Below are 20,117 nucleotides of genomic sequence, written 5' to 3' on the forward strand. Positions count from 1 at the left end.
ATTTTTCACGTTTTGAAACTGATTTTTCTTCTAAAATACTCAAAATTGGAGCACCTGGCTTGCTCAGTTGCTGGAGCATGTTGACCTCGATCTCAGGGTTGTGGGTTTGGGCCCTGGGTGTGGAGACGGCTTTAAAAAAAAAAAAAAAAAAAAAAGATCTTAAAAAAAATTGTAAAATACTCAAAATGATCTATTAAGATTAAAAGGCAAAATCAAAATGATAATGGACAAAAGCTCATTTAAAAACCCAATTTAGGGGCGCCTGGGTGGCTCAGTCGGTTAAGCGGTCCGACTTCAGCTCAGGTCATGATCTGACAGTCCGTGAGTTCGAGCCCCGCGTCGGGCTCTGTGCTGACCGCTCAGAGCCTGGAGCCTGCTTCCGATTCTGTGTCTCCCTCTCTCTCTGCTCCTCCCCTGCTCGCGCGCTGTCTCTTCTCTCTCTCAAAATAAATAAACACCAAAATTAAAAAAAAAAAAACTAAGAGTACAAATGGTTTACTCTTTTTCAATGTCCCAGAAGACACTATGTGCAGTTGTTGTGAAAACTATGCTGATTTTTTAGCGCTTTTAGAACCACGACTGCTCTGTGTGGGATCTGAGAGGAAGAATTTAACAATGAAAACATTCGTCTTTTTCTCTTACCTAAGCATTTTGCAGCTCAAGTCTTACCTGCATCCAAAGAACGGCCTCAGCTTTCACTGAGCCCCGGATGCAGCGTCTTTTGAAGACATAAGGTGTGGAGAAGCATTTCCCCCGGGGCCTGAATGCTGTTAGTCCCAGGAGTGAATATCGAGAGTAACAGAGCACTAGATCCGAGTGAAGAGTGACGGAGACGCCCAGATGTTCGTCAGCAAGCACATGTGATATACAGGGTTCTCTAAAGGTTTCCAGATAGGGGCTTTTCTTGCCTGGTTCTAAAGGCAGGGCTGGATGGGACAATCCAACATGGTCTTCCTATATAGCTATGTTATGGAGGTCAAGTGCATGGACCAGCACCAAATGACTGTCCCTGTTAGTTAAAGCTGCCGCAGCTTTTGCAGTAGAATCTTTATGACCTAACACAACGGGACGAGGTATGCGTTCAATTCTGGGTTTGGGAGAATTAAAAAAAAAAAAAAAAAGATTGCCAGCGTATATCCATACCCAGGCAAGCCCGAATTAAACAAAATCAACCTGACTTTCTTTATTGCAGGACTTCTCAGAGCCTAGGCTAACGTGAATCAGCGAACTGACATGCTAATTCACATATGCTAACGTGCATCGCAACTTTCCAAGAGGGAGCTACGTCTTGCGGTATTTTCCAAAATCATCGGACCACCAACACATTTTTCATGACGTTTTATTCCCAGCCCACAGCCCCATTTTCAGAAATCCTGAACTCCCCTCGACGATCTTCCGCAGGAAAGAGTGGAAACCCTAACGGCAGGGCTATACAGCACTTGGGGAATCTGCTGACTCCTGAGAGAACAGAAAAAGCCTTCCTCACAACATGTGATGGCTCCTCTCTGCAGACGACCAGGGACTTGAGTGGTCAGCAGTTGGTGTCCAGTTCCCGGAAATGCCATCGCCCTTACTCTGTTTACCACGGCACCTTGCTTAGCACGGGGTCGGAGTTCAATTCCCTGGCGTTCTGGAAATGTGTCCCTTGCGGTAGTGAGTCTGATGCCAGGGAAACCTTCGTTCTGGCGGACGGTGGACTCCAGCGCTGTCCCCCCACCCCCACCCCCCCTGCTGTCCCGAATCCCCTCGGCTTCCAGCCTCCCGACAAGCTCACTTCACAGAACCTTCCTCAGCTGCCCGGGCACTGGTCACCCTTCCTCCTCCGCTTCTCCGAACCTGGCTGCACGATTTCCGCTTAGCGGACCTCGACAGGACCAGGCTGCAGCCTCCTGAAGGCAAGGACCCCTGCGTCATTCACATTATCGGAAGCCCCCAGGATGTACAACAAACAAACATTTGTGGATTGCCGGAGAAGCGGTGCCACTTGACCATGATATAACTTCTACCGAATAACCCTCAAAACCCCAGCAGCCACTCTTTCGACCAAGGCTACAACCCACCATGGACTCTTTTTGCGTGAGGTCAAATGAGACGATGCGAGATGCTGTGTGTCCCTAATGGTACGGGTCCTACCAAACAAATAATGACTGTTGTTGATACGCCTCTATTGCCCCTATCGGGGGTTGGTCCCTTTCTAACGACCCTTAGGCTCTGACGGGCATTTCTCGTCCCTGAGCCTGACCCATCTGCCCCACCCGCTGGCTTATTCTTTCCAACATCCGTCTTCTCAGGAGTCTATACTTGGGTATCCCCAGCACCCCACTGTTCTGGTCCCACGACGGGTACGTACTAGAGCATTCCTGATGCCGGGCACCTTTATGTGGAGCACTGGAGATGGTTCTTGAAGTAATGGAGAGCCAGCTTGAACTGGATCTGTCGTGGGTGTTGTCCGGAACGGCTGTACATCTTCTCCAGGTCCGCGCTGGAGAACGGTGCCTGGTGACCTATAGTCACATTCTGGGCAACGTACCCTCACAAGCAAGCTCCCCGAGCCCATCAATAAAGACTCTGTGAAGAGAGGGAGAACATCAGCTAGAGAGACCCCAGGGCCATATCCCAGGGTCCGGGCAGGGGGGCGGGGAAGGGGGGGGGGCGGGCAGGTGGCAGGGCACAGTGTTATACCCCTCGGGAGGTGAGCCCATGCAAAAGCCACCTGCCAGGCTGATGAGTGCGAAGAATTCATAAGCACGTTTCTCAGGGATGTGGCCAGAGACACATAGAGACACAGAGGACACAGATCAGCTTTCCGGCTGGACAGAACTATGAACTCCCGAACTGAGGGAGCAAGAGGGGAACGAGGGAGGGGACCGACCTATAGGAGAAGGCGCCTCACATGGGAGCAGCCGTTGGGGGATAAGAGGCAAAACGAGGGGGAGAAGGGAGGCAAGAGGGACCTTGAACTCCCTAGTCTGGGGGAAAAAGGAGAGAGAGGCCCAGCGTGGCAGGCAAGGACCACGATCAGTGGTGCGTGTCCCTTGGAAAGAACAGACTCCTGAGGTCGGTCCGGAGGCCAGAACCTTCCTCACCCTTCCAGCTCTTCCCCACCTGAGTGAGCCACTCGCCGCAGTCGGGGGTCGAAGCCAACTCTCTGAGTCGCTCTGTGTGGGCCAGGAAGAAGTTGACCACGCCGCTGGTCACCACACAGCGGGGGAAGCCATCCAGGGGTCCGAAAGAGCCTGGCCTCCGGTGAAGACAGTCCCCATTCTGACTCCGCTCCAGCAACAGCTTAAACTGGAACACGTTCCCGAGCACACTGCCACCTACCTGACCCGTGGGGCAGAGAGACGCGCTGTCAGAGAACGCAGACTTGATATTCAGGTGCCTCTGCCAGGAAGCCTTCCTGGACTGAACCTCAGTCACTGATGAGGGAGCAAAAGGCAGGCTGAGGGCAAAGCAGAAGCTGACACCCCCCCACCCCACCCCACCCCCCCCCCCCCCCCACAGCCACGGTGGGATGTTGCCCGAGGTTCCTCAGGCACTCCTGCCCAAGAACAAAGGAGAGGCGAAAACAAATGGTTAACTGATAGAGATCCACAGTCTGCGGGGACCTGAGTCCCCCTCAGTTTGCAACTCTGTTGATTTACAACAAAAAAGTAATCTCAGAAACATAGAGAGTCGATTTCCTGGGACCCTCATGCCACCCTCCTCTCCAGAGGACAGAACTCTCATAAAACCAGTCGCTTCCACACACTTATAACCCTAAGGGTCCCCTCCTTGTGCTATAATAAAAACACATTTTTGCACCGAAGGTGTCTCAGGAATTCTTTCTCGGCCCATCGGCTCCAAACCCCAACACTCCAAACCACATCAGTTACCAGAATCACGCCTGGGGCTCCTGGCTTAAGCATCTGACTTCTGCTCAGGTCATGATCTCACCCTTACCGCGTTCGAGCCCCGTGTCGGGGTCTGAGCTGACGGCTCCGAGCCTGGAGCCTGTTTCAGATCCCGTGTCTCCCCGTCTCTCTGCACCTCCCCTGCTTGCGCTCTGTTTCTCTCTCTCTCTCTCTCAAAAATAAACAAACATTAAAAAAAATGTAAAAAAATAAAAATAAAAAGAATCACACCTGTTCCGTATCTACCCTTCATACTATCCCTGGGATTCACTCTTTTTGCTGTCGCAACATGCCTTTCCACACACCAGCAAGGTCCGTTGATCTTTTCATTCCTTCCTTTTTAAAAAATGTTTATTTATTTTGGGGAGAGAGAGAGAGAATGAGCAGGGGAGGAGGAGGAGGAGAGAGAGAGAGAGAGAGAGGGAGACAGAGGATCCGAAGCAGGCTCCAGGCTGACAGCAGATGAGCCTGATGCGGGGCTCGAACTCACAAAGCAGGAGATCACGACCTGAGCTGAAGTCGGACGCTTAGCCAAGCGAGCCACCCAGGCGCCCCTGACCTTTTCACTCCTGCTCACCCCAGGAGATCTCGCTGGTGGGAGCAGAAAGCACCATGTCCAAAGGGCAGACAAGTCTGCTCCGCTTACCCTACAGCAAGCTCGCTCTTTCCAGAAGGTAAGTCATTCCCTCCCACGAGGCGAAGCAGTGCTTGGGGGCAGGCCCGCAGCAGCCTGCGTGCACAAGGGTCCCTTTGTGGAGTCACCACTGCCGGCCCTCTTGCAAGGGACCTTGTGTCTCGAGCTGCCTCCCTCCCCCTGCTCTGCTCCTGGCCCCCACCCACCACCCCACCCTGAGAGGAGAGAAGAATCACCACTTCTTTCCTTCTTCGTTCAGCAAATAGACCCTCTGAGTTTTAAGTGGACTAAATTACGATACAGCCAGAGACAGCAGGGGAGAGGGGCAGAGGGAAAGAGAGAAAGAGAGAATCCCAAGCAGACTCCACGCTCAGAGCAGCGCCTGATGCACGGCTCGACCTCACAACCCCGGGATCGTGACCTAAGCCGAAATCAAGAGTCGGATGCTTAACTGACTTAAGCCACCCAGGCGTCCCTTCTTCTTCTTCTTCCTCTTTTTTTTAACCTCAATAAGGCTACGTACACTTTTAAAAACGTTGTACCCTTCACATTTTTTTTAATGATGTGTGACAGAAGGGCGCCTGGGGGGGCTCAGTCGGTGAAGCGTCCGACTTCGGCTCAGGCCGTGATCTCACGACCGTGAGATCCGTGAGATCCGTGAGATCACGGATCTCTCAGGTCCGTGAGTTCGAGCCCCTCGTCAGGCTCTGTGCGGACAGCTCGGAGCCCGGAGCCTGCTTCCGAGTCTGTGTCTCCCCCTCTCTCTGCCCCTCCTCGGCTCACGCTCGGACCCTCTCAAAAATAAACAATAAAAAGTGTTTACAAATAATAATAATAATACAATAAAACAAATCAATGGCGTGTGACAGCAACAGAGAGCACTGCTCTGTTTCCCCTCACACCGGTCCGGGGAGGAAGTTAGAAGTGATCTCATAAACACACCATTTTAAAGATAGAACAAAGGTTAGGAGCGGAGCAGGGGTGGGGCAGGGAGGGGGGGTCTTTTACTCAAAGAAAAGTAAATATGGAGGCAGAGAGGGAGGCCGCACACCTCCTGATCCCCGGTGTGGCGCTCTCAACCCGAGCTGTGCTGGCTTACCCATCTCCTGCATGAGCCCCTCGCCCTCCCGGGAGCCCTCCCTCCCCTGCCCCTACCTCTCTTCCCTCCCCTTCCCCTTCCCTCTCTTGGCTGTCTCTACAGATTGCAGGGGGGGGGGGGGGGGGTAAAAAGGGGCAGCTCAGCCTTACCACATCCAGTTCCGTTTTCTCTAGGACATCCACCAGCACCTCAATCTTGGTCTTGTCGTTGAAGAGAAAATCATCATCCACCCAGAGAACGTATTTAGTGGTGACCTGAGAGATGGCCAGGTTCCTACCTGCGAACCAGCCCTGCGGGTGGAATGAGGGGAGAGCAGAGGTTGCCAGCCCCGGGGCGCGTGTTAGAATCCCCCGGGGAGCTTGCTAAGTTCCCAACAGCCAGGCTACACCCCAAACAGGAGGAAGGACAGGGACTCCCTGAATCAGAGGTTGACATGAAGAAAAGGCCAGGAGGGGCGCCTGGGCGGCTCAGTCGGTGGAGCGTCCGACTTCGGCTCAGGGCGTGACCTCGCGGTCTGCAGGTTCGCGCCCCGCGTCGGGCTCTGGGCTGACAGCTCGGAGCCTGGAGCCTGCTTCTGATTCTGTGTCTCCCTCTCTCTCTCTGACCCTCCCCCGTTCATGCTCTGTCTCTCTCTGTCTCAAAAAATAAATAAACGTTAAAAAAAAAAAAAAAAAGAAAAGAAAAGGCCAGGAAGCCCTTCATTGGTCCCAGGGCCAATGTGGGGTGACCGGAGTCCTTTCTCGCCTGACTCTGTGACTCTCTTTCCACTTCCCCTCCTGGTGCCTGGAAAGTGTTGGAGGGTAGGATGCTATAGTATATATCATCCCCTTTTCTTTCTGTGTGTCCTTGTAGGAAAGGGTATGTGAAGGAAAGAGAAAGAGAGGGAGAGTGCCTCTAGCTTGGGTGGAATCATAGGGATCACGAGGTTCTCTGCTCTTGAATCTGCAGGTCAGGAATCCTTAAGATGTCCAACACCTCAAGTCACTTAGAAAGACTAATGTCCACACCAAGCGTGAGGAAAGACGGACTGATCACCTCGTTAGTGCAGAAAAGTTAAGAGTGACCCGATTTCTCTGACTCTGTGGAGTCAGCAACGGGGCTCAGAGAAGAGCCCCACCCCCTCCACCCCAGAATCGGGCTTCCTTGGGAAGGCCACTCAGGCAGCCCCATCCAGGGAAGAACTGACTCTGGGTCCCAGGACCCAGATACCTCCCCATCTGCCAGGGACACACCTTCCCAAAGGGCATGGTGTAATACTCCACATGGTCGTCCTTAATCTTCAGGGGCTCCTTGCTGTCATCGGCCACGATCACGGTCAAGTCTGGGTAGAACTCCCGAATGCTCCGGAGCATGGTCATGAGCTTGTGGGGACGGAGGAAAGTTTTGGTGGCGATGGTCACCAGGTCTCTGAGCTTCCTCTCTGGCCAAGAAAGGGTGGATGTCATGAACAGACACTTCTCCACAGAAAACATCCAGATGGCCAACCGACACATGAAAAAATGCTCAACTTCACTCATCATCAGGGAAATACATATCGAAACCACAATGAGATATCACCTGACACCTGTCAGAACGGCTCACATGAACAACTCGGGCAACAACGATGGTGGCGAGGATGCGGAGAGAGGGGATCTCTTTCGCACCGCTGGTGGGAATGCAAACTGGTGCGGCCACTCTGGAAAACAGTATGGAGGCTCCTCAAGAAGTTAAAAATAGAACCGCCCTACGACCCAGCAATTGCACTACTAGGCATTTATCCAAGGGATACAGGTGCTGTTTCGAAGGGACACGTGCCCCCCCATGTTTATAGCAGCACTATCGACAATAGCCAAAGTATGGAGAGAGCCCAAATGTCCATGGATGGATGAATGGATAAAGAAGATGTGGGATATCTATACAATGGAGTATTATTCAGCAACCAAAAAGAATGACATCTTGCCATTTGCAGCCACGTGGATGGAACCGGAGGGTATCACGCTAAGCGAAATTAGTCAGAGAAAGACAAACATCATATGACTTCACTCATTTGAGGAATTTAAGATAAAAAAAAAAAACCCCAGATGAACATAAGGGAAAGGAAGCAAAAATATTATAAAAACATGCTGAAAGCCATCATCCCACCCATGGCTTGTGGGCGACAGCTCCAGATCCCTTCGGCAGCGCTCCTTCTCAGAATGACAGATGTCATCATTCCAGAAACCCCTTTTGTAAATACCTGTTGCACCATTACGTCAGCTCCCCTCGGGTCTGAGGGAGTGAGAGAAAAGTGATCGGTGGAAAGGGTCAAGTAAATGGTGTTCAAGGGCCTGTCAAATGAATCACTTCCTCCCTTTCCTTGGGCCACAAGACACCTCGGGTTCTTTTGTTCTGTGGGAAAGAGAGAACCCGGGGCATGAATTACTATAGGATGTGGTCAAGGTCGGGGACTCCTAGCTAAGTTGGTGGTGTAGCTTTCTGTTCGAGATTCCTTAGTTTTCCCGATATAGAGCAATCATAAAGATACAAAGATATCGCCATGCTCCAAAGCACACATTAGTTCCCAAGGAACAGAAATAAAAAGCCGTTGAGCGGGACTGGAGCTGGGGCCTGCTGCATTCTGGAACCAGAAGCATCGCCGGAGGCTGATTCTGAGGGGTGACCGAATTAAGGTGTCTCATGAGACGTGCGGGTCCAGAGCCAGGCTTCTTTTTTTTTTTTTTTTTTTTAGTGTCTATTTATTTATTTTGTGCGTGTTGGGGGGAGGGGCACAGAGAGATGGGGAGGGGAAGAGTCATAAGTAGGCTCCGCGATGTCAGCACAGAGCCCAGTGGTGCACTCCATCCCACAAACGCTGAGATCATGACCTCAAATCGAGAATCAGACGCTTGAGCGACTGAGCCACCCAGGCGCCCCCAGAGCCAGGCTTGTTGCTAGAAGCCACAGAATGGAGCTAAGTTGCACACCCTCCATCCCTCGCCACCTTACTCCCTGCCAGGCAAGGAACCCCAGGACGGCTATCAGCCCTGCACACACGTCTGGGCCCAAACAGAAATGACGCCACCCCCACCCCCCCGCCAGCCATGACCTGTGCCACGCCACCGTCGGGCCCAGAAACTGGCTCTTCCATAACCCCGATATCACCATGAGGCAGAGTCCGGAGAGGGAAGGGAGAGAGAAAACAAAACAAGCAAGCAAAATCTCCTACTCAGGATGAGCTCACCCACAAAAATTACAAAACACCCAAAGAAAAGTTAGGATGAACAACAGCCAATGAGTCCACCATGGATCGACCACATAGAGATGAACCCATTCCAGATAGACTGGCAATAACAGAGGAATCCAAAAACGATTTAAAATGAGAAAGCTTAAAATTTTGAAGCAATATGGGGCACCTGGGTAGCTCAGTCAGTTAAGCGTCCAACTTTGGCTCAGGTCATGATCTCGCGGTTCATGGGTTCGAGCCCCAAATCAGGCCCTGTGCTGACAGCTCAGAGCCTGGAGTCTGTTCCATATTCTGTGTCTCCGTCTCGATCTGCCCCTCCCCCATTCATGCTCGCTCTCTCTCTCTCTCTCTCTCTTTCTCTCTCTCTCAAAAATGAACGTTAAATTTTTTTTTAATCTTTAATATTTTGTTCTTTTTTTAAATGTTTATTTATTTTTGAGACAGGGAGAGACAGAGCATGAGTGGGGGAGGGGCAGAGAGAGAGGGAGACAAAATCTGAAGCAGGCTCCAGGCTCCGAGCTATCAGCACAGAGTCCGATGCGGGGCTCGAACTCATGGACTGTGAGATCGTGACCTCAGCCGAAGTCGGACGCTTAACCGACTGAGCCACCCAGGCGCCCCATTTTTTTTTTTAATCTTTGAAGCAAGAAATAACAGAATCACATGTATGAAAAAGAAAATATGAAATAAATCAGGCATAAGTGAAATGAAAATATTTGGATATGAAAACAACTTAAAATTATAGAAAATAAATGGTAAGAACCAAAAGAAGAATGTGACTTCACATGTATTAGAATGTTTTTAAAAGCAAAAGAGAATGCTATGAACAACTTTTATGACCCCAAATTGGTGATTTTATATCAAGTGGATAATGCTATAGAAACACTTAAAAACGGACTCAATGTACATACAGATCAATAAGCACTAAAGACACAGAGAGTTGACATTTTAAAAATTCTCCTTTTTCTCTCGCTTCTTCCCACTCACATTCCTTCCCTTAACCCCCAAACACGTCCCCCGCAAACTTAGACCAAAGACAAAAAAAAAAAAAAGAAAGAAAGAAAGAAAAAGAAAGAAAGAAAGAAAGAAAAGAAAAAAGACACAAGGACCAGACAAGTTAAAAGAAAAAAACTTCAAGGGACCTGTAATTCCTGTATTGTTACAATTCATTTCAGAAAGTTCGTTTAAAAAAAAAAAAAAAAGGAGAGCTACTCAACTCATTTTATGAGACTGTATAATATAGATAACAAAACCGGGCAAGGACATTACCTAAAAGATAGTGTCAGTTTTGAACACAGGCGCAAGAATCCTAAACAAAATAGTAGCAAATTTAATTCAGCGTTTGGTCAAATGACACACTGCCATCCAAATGGGTTTGTTGCCGTGGATGGAACTGGAGGGTATTCGGCTGAGTGAAGTCAGAGAAAGACAGATATCACATGTTTGCACCCATATGTGGAATTTGAGAAACTTAACGGAAGACCGTGGGGGAAGGGAAAGGGAAAAAGTCGTTTCAAACAGAGAGGGAGGGAGGCAAACCATAAGAGACTCTTAAATACAGAGAACAAACTGAGGGTTGATGGGGGTGGGGGAGAGGGGAAAACGGGTGATGGGCACTGAGGAGGGCACTTGTTGGGATGAGCGCTGGCTGTTGTATGGAAGCGATAAATCATGAGAATCTACTCCCAAAGCCAAGAGCACAGTGTATGTTAGCTAACTTGAAAATAAATTATATTAAAAAAAAAATGGGTTTGTTGCAGAGGCGCCTGGCTGGCTCAGTCTGTAGAGCATGTGATTCTTGGCCCAAGATCAAGAGTCCCACACTGGGCATCAAGATTACTTGAAATAAATAAATAGAATAAAGCAGTTAAAAAAAAAAATGGGTTTGTTCCAGAAACGTGAGGATATTCCGCTGCAGGAAATTAATCAGGGACTCCTGGCTCGCTCAGTCAGTTACGGGTCCAACTCTTGATTTCAGCTCAGGTCATGATCTCACAACCGTGAGATCGAGCCCCACGTTGGACTCCATGCTGGGTGTGCAGCCTGCTTAATATTCTCTCTCTCCCTCTCCCACTCCCTCTCTCCCCCACTCAAGTGCTCTCTCTCCCTCAGAGAAAGAAAGAAAGAAAGAAAGAAAGAAAGAAAGAAAGAGAAAGAGAGAGAGAAAGAAAGAAGAAAGAAAGAAAGAAAGAAAGAAAGAAAGAAAAGAAAAAAAGAAAATCACCCAATGTAAATCACTACATGAACCCAATTAAAGGAGAAAAATTATTTCAACGGATGCAGATAAATTATCTGATTAAAATCCAACACTCATCCATAATAAAAACTCTTAGTAAGAAAACAGAAAATAGAAGGTAGAAACAGAAAAAACCTTGGCAATAGAAACAGAAGGAAATAACTTTCTTAGCCTGATACATTTACCATTCCCACACAGCAAACATTAATAGTGTAGCACTAGAATGCTCAGAAACAAGTCAAATTGCCCTCTAGGACTCACTGCCACTATTCAACCCTATACCGGAAGTTTTTGCCAAATGGAGTCAAGACAAGAAAAAAAAAGTATAAGAATTAAAAGCAAAGGAAGGGACCAAAAAAATCAGTACTTATCTAAGAGACTCTATGTTTGTGTTTAAACACATCATCAATAAGAGGGCAGCAAAGATGCTTTTTATGACTCCAAAGTTCGAAAGTCACTGATGTCCTGGGGCTCAGTCAGTTAAACGTCCAACTCTTGATTTTGGCTCAGGTCGTGATCTCACGGTCACGGGATCGAGCCCCACGTCACAGTCTCTGCTGAGCATGGGGCCTGCTTAAGGTTCTCTCTCTCCCTCCCTCTGCCCATCTTCCCTGCTTGCATGTTCTCTCTCTCTCTCTCTGTCTCTCAAAAAAAAAAAAAAAATCACTTCTGTCCTGTATATTAGCAACAACGAATCAAGAGGTAGAAGAAAAAGATCCAGGGACACCCGGGTGGCTCAGTGGGTTAAGCGTCCAACTTAGGCTCAGGTCATGATCTCGCGGTTCGTGGGTTCAAGCCCCGCATTGGGCTCTGTGCTGACAGCTCGGAGCCTGGAGCCTGTTTCAGATTCTGTGTCTCCCTCTCTCTGACCCTCCCTCACTCATACTCTCTCTCTCTCTCTCTCTCAAAAATAAACATTAAAAAAAAATTTTTTAAAGAAGAAAAAGATTCAATTCACAGTAACAATAAAAAACATAGAGCACCTAAGACTAAATCCAACAAAATGTGTGCAATTTCTTTACGAATAAAATTACAAAATAAATTAATGATTGAAGAGCTTATGAAGAGACTATCGCAGAAACCATAAGATGGAAAGGTATACCAGATTCGTGACTGAGACTATTCAACTTTACCAAGTTGCCAACTCATCTCTAATTCATCTATAAATTCTATGATATGCTAATCAAAATCTCAAGGGATTTTGGAGGAGCTTGATGAGAGGATCCTGAAATTCTAATGGAAAAGTCAAACACCAAGAAGAGTTAAGAAAATGTTGCAAACGAAGTACAGTCATCCTGAAGTATAGATTTAAAAAAAAAAAATTTTTGTCCATCAACTGATGAATGGATAAAGAAATTGTAGTATATATACACAATGGAGTACTACGTGGCAATGAGAAAAAATGAAATATGGCCCTTTGTAGCAACGTGGATGGAACTGGAGAGTGTGATGCTAAGTGAAATAAGCCATACAGAGAAAGACAGATACCATATGGTTTCACTCTTATGTGGATCCTGAGAAACTTAACAGGAACCCATGGGGGAGGGGAAGGAAAAAAAAAAAAAAAAAGAGGTTAGAGTGGGAGAGAGCCAAAGCATAAGAGACTGTTAAAAACTGAGAACAAACTGAGGGTTGATGGGGGGTGGGAGGGAGGGGAGGGTGGGTGATGGGTATTGAGGAGGGCACCTTTTGGGATGAGCACTGGGTGTTGTATGGAAACCAATTTGTCAATAAATTTCATAAAAAAAAAATAAATAAATAAAAAAATAAAGAAAAAAAAATACCTTTTAGTAAGGTTTTATAATTTTCTCTTTTCAGGGCTTGCACACAATTATTAGATTTATTCTTGAGTATTTTGTATTTCTGTTGCTATTAAAATAATATTAATAAACTTCTATTCAAGCTATAAAAAAAAATAAAAAATAAAAAAATAAAAAAAAAATTTTTTTTAATGTTTATTTTTGAGACAGAGAGAGACAGAGAGGGGGCGGGTCAGAGAGAGAGGGAGACACAGAATCCGAAACAGGCTCCAGGCTCCAAGCTGTCAGTACAGAGCCGGACGCCGGGCTCAAACTCACGGACTGTGAGATCATGACCTGAGCCAAAGTCGGATGCTTAACTGACTAAGCCACCCAGGCGCCCTCTGAAGTATAGATTTTATCCCCACTAGATGTAAAACTTATTATACAGCTTACTGAAGTCTTATGGGATTGGCCCAAGGAGAAACAGACCAATGCAACCCAACAAAGCCAAGATTCAGACCCCTGCATATATGAAACTTGGTATGTGACAGACTGGTCACACAAGCCATGGAGGAGGAGGATAGATAGGCTCATTAATATATGGTTTGGGGACTATATGCTATTCATATACAAAAAATCAGATCCCCAGCACATGCCACACATAAAAATAACTTGCGCGGGGATTAAATATCTACATGTGAAAAGCCAAACCTACAACTTTGAAAGAAAAATACAGGAGAATATCGTTATGGCTTCAAGGTAGGGAAGAATTTCTTGAGCAAAGCACAAAAAGCAAAAGGTAGGAAAAAAAAATCACTTCTACTACATTAAAGGATACAACTTTCACATAACAAACGACGCCAGAAACAAAATCAAAAGACAAGCCACAGATTGACAAAAAAAGGTCAGAATCTAGAACTTCATACCATAAGGTACGATAACTTTTATGAACAGCTCAAAACCACGCTCAATGCTCTATGCGCGTGCGCGCGCGCACACACATGCGGGTGGGAATAGAAATTTACGTATGAAATGTACAAAAACCAGGAAAAGAAAGATATATGTGATCATTTGTTAACAGAAGGGAGGGGGATAAGATTGTGGAAGTTTCTACCTAAAAATAACACCTTGTCTTTAAAAGCAAACCTGAAGCCAAAAAAGAAAACAAATTATGTGACTTTCTTGTACTTAATTCTCTTATTTTTGAGATAGTTGTGTTAGGCAAATATTTTAAATCCTTCTCCCTGGATATTTCATGCTATTACCCTTAAATAGTAATTCAGTTTGTATTTTGAATAGACTCTATTTGGATAGAATAGACTTTGAATACATACATAATATATTCAAAAAGTGCCAAGCGGTTCAAAATTCTGAATATATCGAACGTTATACCATGAAACAATTTCTTCCCATCTCTGTCCCCCAATGAGGAAACCAGGAGGCAACCAATGTTACCAACTTCTTGTTCGTTTTTCCTTAATCCAGCAATGAATGTAGATGCATTTTTTTTCTCTCTTCCTTTTTACAGACATGGTAGTTTACCCTTCCCTCTCTTCTGTACCCGCCTATAACTTGCAAATCATTTTGTACCAGCATAAAAAAAAAATCTCCTCCTGTTTTCCCCCTTCCCTCCTTCAGAATGCCACTGCATGGAATTTCATTATATGGATGGACCCCACTTGATCTAACCAATGCATCCCACTCCTCAGGTTTTTGCTGCAATAAAGAACCTCAAACAAACGTCATTTCACATAGATACAAGTATAGTATGATAACTTCTAGAAGTGCCATTGCTGGCCCGAAGGGAATACACATCCCAAATGTTGATAGATATTGCCAAACTACCTCCAGAAAGGCTATGCCAATTTACACGTCCCACGGGGGGTTCATAAGAATGCCTGCTCCCTGGGGCACCTGGATGGCGCCGTCGTTTAAGTGTCTGACTTCGGCTCAGGTCATCATCTCGCAGTTCGTGAGTTCGAGCCCCGCATCGGGCTCTGTGCTGACGCCTCAGAGACTGGAGCCTGCTTCGGATTCTGTGTCTCCCTCTCTCTCTGTTCCACCCCCGCTGGAGCTCTGCTTCTCTCTCTCTCTCTCTCTCAAAAATAAAGATTAAAGAATTTTTTCAAAGAGTGCCTTCCCCCCACTCCTTCTCCAATCCTTTCTGATATGAATGTATTTCACATTTGTGCTTTTTTTTAAGCGTGGGACTGAGTACATATTTTAATGGCTAAAAGTATTGTTGGATTTAATCTGTAGCAAGCTGTGTATTTTTCCATCGGCTTAGTAGGCATTTTTTTCTTTTTTTTTTTCTTTTTTAAAATTTACATCGAAATTTATATCCAAATAGCAGATAGTGCAACAATAATATCAGGAGTAGATTCCTTAATGTCCCTTCCCCATTTAGACCATCCCCCCTCCCACACCCCCTCCAGGAACCCTCAGTTTGTTCTCCATATTTATGAGTCTCTTCTGTTTTGACCCCCTCCCTGTTTTTATACGATTTTTGTTTCCCTTCCCTTATGTTCCTCTGTTTTGTCTCTTAAAGTCCTCATATGAGTGAAGTCCTATGATTTTTGTCTTTCTCTGACGAATTTCACTTAGCATAATACCCTCCGGTTCCATCCACGCAGTTGCACATGGCAAGATTTCATTCTTTATGGTTGACAAGTAATACTCCGTTGCATATATATACCACATCTTCTTTATCTATTCATCTATCGATGGACATTTGGGCTCTCTCCATACTTTGGCTATTGTTGATAGTGCTGCTATAAACATGGGGGGGGGCACGTGTCCCTTCGAAACAGCACACCTGTATCCCTTGGATAAATGCCTAGTAGTGCAATTGCTGGGTCTTCGGGTAGTTCTCTTTTTAGCTTTTTTGAGGAACCTCCATACTGTTTTCCAGAGTGGCTGCACCAGCTTGCATTCCCAAGTAGGTGTTTTTTTCAAACATTTATTTATTAAAGTAATCTCTGCACCCAGCCTGGGGCTCGAACTCCCAACCCCCAGAGTAAGAGACACACCCTCCACCGAGAGCCAGCCGGGTGCCCCGGCTTATTAGGTGTTTTTATTGATTCACAGGCGCTTGCAAATAAAAGCACACCTTTGACTTTAATGCATGCTGAAGATGTTTTTTTTTTCCCCAATTTGTTCTTTGTCATTTGCCTTTGCCTTTGGTGGGTTTCTGCCATAAAAACATTGAACAATTTTGGGTATTTTACGTGGGTAGTCTTTCCTTTCTGGCCTTTGTGTTTTGTGATGTACTCAGAAAGGTCTTATACTCTAGGATTGCTTTTTTTTTTTCATTTTTTAATGCTTATTTATTTTTGAGACAGAGAGACAGAGCATGAACAGGGGAGGGGCAGAGAGAGAGGGAGACACAGAATCCAAAGCAGGCTCCAGGCTCTGAGCTGTCAGCACAGAGCCCCACATGGGGCTTGAACCCATGAACCGTGAGATCATGACCTGAGCTGAAGTCAGACGCTTAACCAACTGAGCCACTCAGGCGCCCCTAGGATTGCTTTTTTTTTTCACTCCATGGATTTTTTTTTTGCTCCAGCACTTAAAAATATGCAATATTTGATCAATTTGGAATTTCTCTTGGTATGAGCTGTAAGACAGATTCAACTTTCTATCTTCCACGTAGCTCCACAGCTGTCCCATGGGATTTCTTGGCTAACCCATCTTTTTTTGCCCTTTAATTTGAAAAGCTGCCTTCATTACGTGGTAGAATTCTAACATGGTCGTTTCTGGATTTCCAGTTGGACTCCATTGATACATCTAGCCACGTCCCAGTACCACTCTGTTCTTGTTACTATTACTTATTAAGACGTTGTCATTCGTTTTTTTTTTTTTTTTTTCAAAATAAGCCCAACCATATAATAAGTTAAATATGATTAAGCGATATTAGGAGCGTGTGTCCTCGAATCCGCCCCCACCCCACCCCCACCCCCACCAAGCAAAGCTTGTTTGTCAGGAATCCAATCAGAGCTGTTATTTTCATTGAATCTCCTCCTCCACCTCCCGGGGGGGCGGGGGGGGGAGGGGGGGATGCCTTCCGAATGTCACCAAAAGCTCCGCAGGATCCCACCCTGGAGCCCCGGGGGCAAGGGCCTCACCTGGTCCAGGGTCATACAACCTGGGCATGACAGGATGGCGGATGGTCACTGGAAATCTGGCGACTGAGGACTTGGACTCCAGACTCACTGGAGGGAGACAGAAGGGCAAGGTGGGCAGCACCGCGTCTGGGTCACTTTCCACGCTGCCCCAAGGAAGACCGATTTGAAGCCAGGTGAAGGCCCGGTAGAGAATGTCCCGCCTGGGATGAGACTGAGGACCCCATAACGTTGACAGCATTCTGGCACCTGACTTGCTCTGCGTCCCTGGGGCAACCTGTTGACTGCCCCCCCCCTTTTTTTTCAATTAAGTTCTATGCCTCACACGGGGCTCGAACTCACGACCCACGAGGCCGAGAACAAGAGTGGCATGCTTTATCGACTGAGCCACCCAGGCGCCCCCAAAGGGAAAAGAGCGACTTGAATTCATCCGGAAAGAACCTGGGGCTGCCATCAGGGCGGCAAGGATTGTTCTCCCAGGGAATCCCTGGGGTGGGGGGTGGGAGGGGGGAGACAAAACCACTGCCCTTGGGACTGGGAGTTCCCCACATCCCTCTTTCCTGTCAGTGCCCAGGACGAGATACCGATGCACAGACTGCTTCCCTCCCCTCCCGCAGCTGAGAGCTACTGATAAGGGGGAACAGGGCCCGATGGCTTCCAGGTACACAGCACGAATGATCCGTCCTCACAGAGAGGTACGTGTTCTTTCCTTCCAGTCATGCTATGGGGTCAGTGGCAACATGGGGATAATATGGAATACAGTACTCGGGAAGGTGAGACATCCAGGGTTAGAAACAGGAGCAAGGCAAGCGTGCTAAATGCAGGCGGGCTTCCTGGAGGAGGAAGACTTTGAGAGGGTCCCGTGGCTGCCTTCCCGCTCCCTTCGCATTTTGCCCTCCAAGCACAGGCTCTCACCCACATCCACGCTGGGGTGCTGGTACACTGTGCTGGTGTATGTCAGGTGCTGGAGGACGAAATTCAAAAGCTGCCGGTTACTGGTCGAAACGGTCAGCTGCTTCCGACCTCTGCCCTGCACCACACTGTCCGGGACGTCAGCAAGGGTGTTCAGTGTCCCCAGAGACGCTGTCAGCGTGACCTAGGGTGGAGGAGGTAGAAGGACGCTGAATGCGAGGAAAGGCACATACCCGGGATGGCCAGCAGGGGGCAGGGCACAGGCGGGAAAGAGGAGGCGCTCCGGGGTGCTCCTGAAAGCTGGGGGTCTGGCACCGCAGGCAGTTGTAGCTTTACTCTCAGCAAAGCAGAATCAAGTCCTGGGGCCTGGAGTGTTCCAGGCCACTGCTCTCTCATCCCTTGGCTTACGGGATACCATTCTTCTAGATTTCTGCCGACTGCCGCGGGCTGCTCCCTTTGACTTTGGCTGCCTCTTCCTCCGTCTGACCTCTCAAATGGAGTTTTTCAGGGTTCGGTTCTGTCCCCTTTTCTCTTCCTACTCAACACCTTCTAGAGGAGGCGGCTTTATGTATATATGTTGGAAAGTTTATTTATTTATTTTGAGAGAGAGAGAGAGAGCATGTGCCTGAGCGGGGGAGGGGCAGAGAAAGAGGGAGAGAGAGAATCCCCAGCAGGCTCCACACTGGTCAGCCACGGGGCTCGATCCCACAAACCCCGAGATCATGACCTGAACCAAAACCGAGAGTCATACGCTGAACCAGCTGAGCCACCCAGGCGCCCCTAGAGGAGGCATCTTTAAATACCATTCATAGGCTGATGGCTTAAAAATGTATGTCTCCAGGGGCTCCTGGGTGGCACAGTCAGTTGAGGGTCTGACTTCGGCCTAGGTCATGATCTCACAGTCTGTGGGTTCGAGCCCCGCGTCAGGCTCTGTGCTGACAGCTCAGAGCCTGGAGCCTGCTTCACATTTTCTCTCTTTCTCTCTCTCTCTCTCTGCCCCTCCCCCACTCATGCTGTCTCTGTCTTTCAAAAATTAATAAAATGTTAAAAAAAATTTTTTGGGGGGCGCCTGGGTGGCTCAGTCGGTTAAGTGTCCAACTTCGGCTCAGGTCATGATCTCACAGTCTGTGGGTTCGAGCCCCACATCAGGCTCTGTGCTGACAGCTCAGAGCCTGGAGCCTGCTTCGGATTCTGTGTCTCCCTCTCTCTCTGCCCCTCCCCTGCTCATGCTCTGTCTCTCTCTGTCGCAAAAATAAATTTAAAAAATTAAAAAAAAATTTTTTTTTAATTCTTTTTAAATGGATGCCTCCAGCGCCCATCTCTCTGAGCCCTAACTGCCCGGCTGTTTGCTCTGCTAGGAAATTCCCCAGGTGACTAACTCAAAGTTAAGTCTTCGCGACCAAACTATTGATTTTTCTCTATCAACCTGTTTTCCACTCTCTCCCTGCTTCTCCCGGCCTCGTGAATGGTGCCTTCATCCATTCAACTGGTGACGTCCCTGATGGAGGTCACTGCTATTCTGAGGGAGTCCTGCCGGGTCTACCTTCAACACGTAGCTAGGACTGGTCCCCTTCTCTCCATCCCATTGCTACTCCCTAAAGCCCCTCTCCTCTCCTGCCTCCTCGTCCTCTGTGCATCCAGATGTCTTTTGTGAAAGGTACACTGGGTTATGTCACGTCTGCTGAGAACGCTTTGGTCAGCGGGCAGGTGTTTTCTGAGATCCAAACTAGAGGCACTGAGAGAAGAGCAGTGAATAAAACCAACTCCGCACCTTCCAGAAGCTTCTATTCTGGTGGGGGAGGTCGGCCACCAGTCTATCACGATGCATATAAAATAACTCAGGTACAGAAAGGCACCCTGAAGAAGATAGGAGAGTACTGGGAAAGTGGCGGGGCGGGGCGTGGGGGGGGAGCGCTTTGCTGGGAGGGGGGAAGACCATCGGGCACTGAGTAGTTTTGCAGATTTGCTCACTCATCACCCATCCCAACCTGTGGCATGCAGAGTGGGAAAACTAAAGCTACATTTCCCAGACTCCTTTTCAAATTAGGGCTCTGGGTGTCTTGCCTCCAACCCATCAGCTCTACGCGCAGGAGAGCTGGATTTGGAGCCGTGTTAAGCGGGCCACGGAAGGCTAAGGGCATAGAGCATCGGTCTTGCCGGAGCTCACCCTGACAGAGGCAACACGCACAGAAACCGTAGCCGTGGCCGTGGCCGCAGCTGTGGTCGCAACTTCCTCTTGAGGCCGAAGCAGCAGCATCTGTGATGGCCCAGGTCTTTA

At 47.9% G+C, this 20,117-nt stretch overlaps 1 protein-coding gene across 1 annotated transcript in view; it reads right to left on the reverse strand.

Annotated features, from left to right (window-relative positions):
• Positions 1–1,487: 1,487 nt before the first annotated feature.
• Positions 1,488–20,117, reverse strand: part of B4GALNT2 (beta-1,4-N-acetyl-galactosaminyltransferase 2) — a 65,272-nt gene continuing 46,642 nt past the window's right edge. The window contains 8 exon segments of the mRNA XM_030294599.1: positions 1,488–2,514; positions 2,516–2,568; positions 3,106–3,153; positions 3,156–3,324; positions 5,776–5,916; positions 6,859–7,046; positions 16,931–17,017; positions 17,843–18,023. Coding sequence (XP_030150459.1) covers positions 2,377–2,514; positions 2,516–2,568; positions 3,106–3,153; positions 3,156–3,324; positions 5,776–5,916; positions 6,859–7,046; positions 16,931–17,017; positions 17,843–18,023 — 1,005 coding nt within the window. The 3' untranslated portion in view covers positions 1,488–2,376.

The sequence above is a fragment of the Lynx canadensis genome, chromosome E1 (assembly GCF_007474595.2).
Source record: "Lynx canadensis isolate LIC74 chromosome E1, mLynCan4.pri.v2, whole genome shotgun sequence".
Classification (NCBI taxonomy): domain Eukaryota; kingdom Metazoa; phylum Chordata; class Mammalia; order Carnivora; family Felidae; genus Lynx; species Lynx canadensis.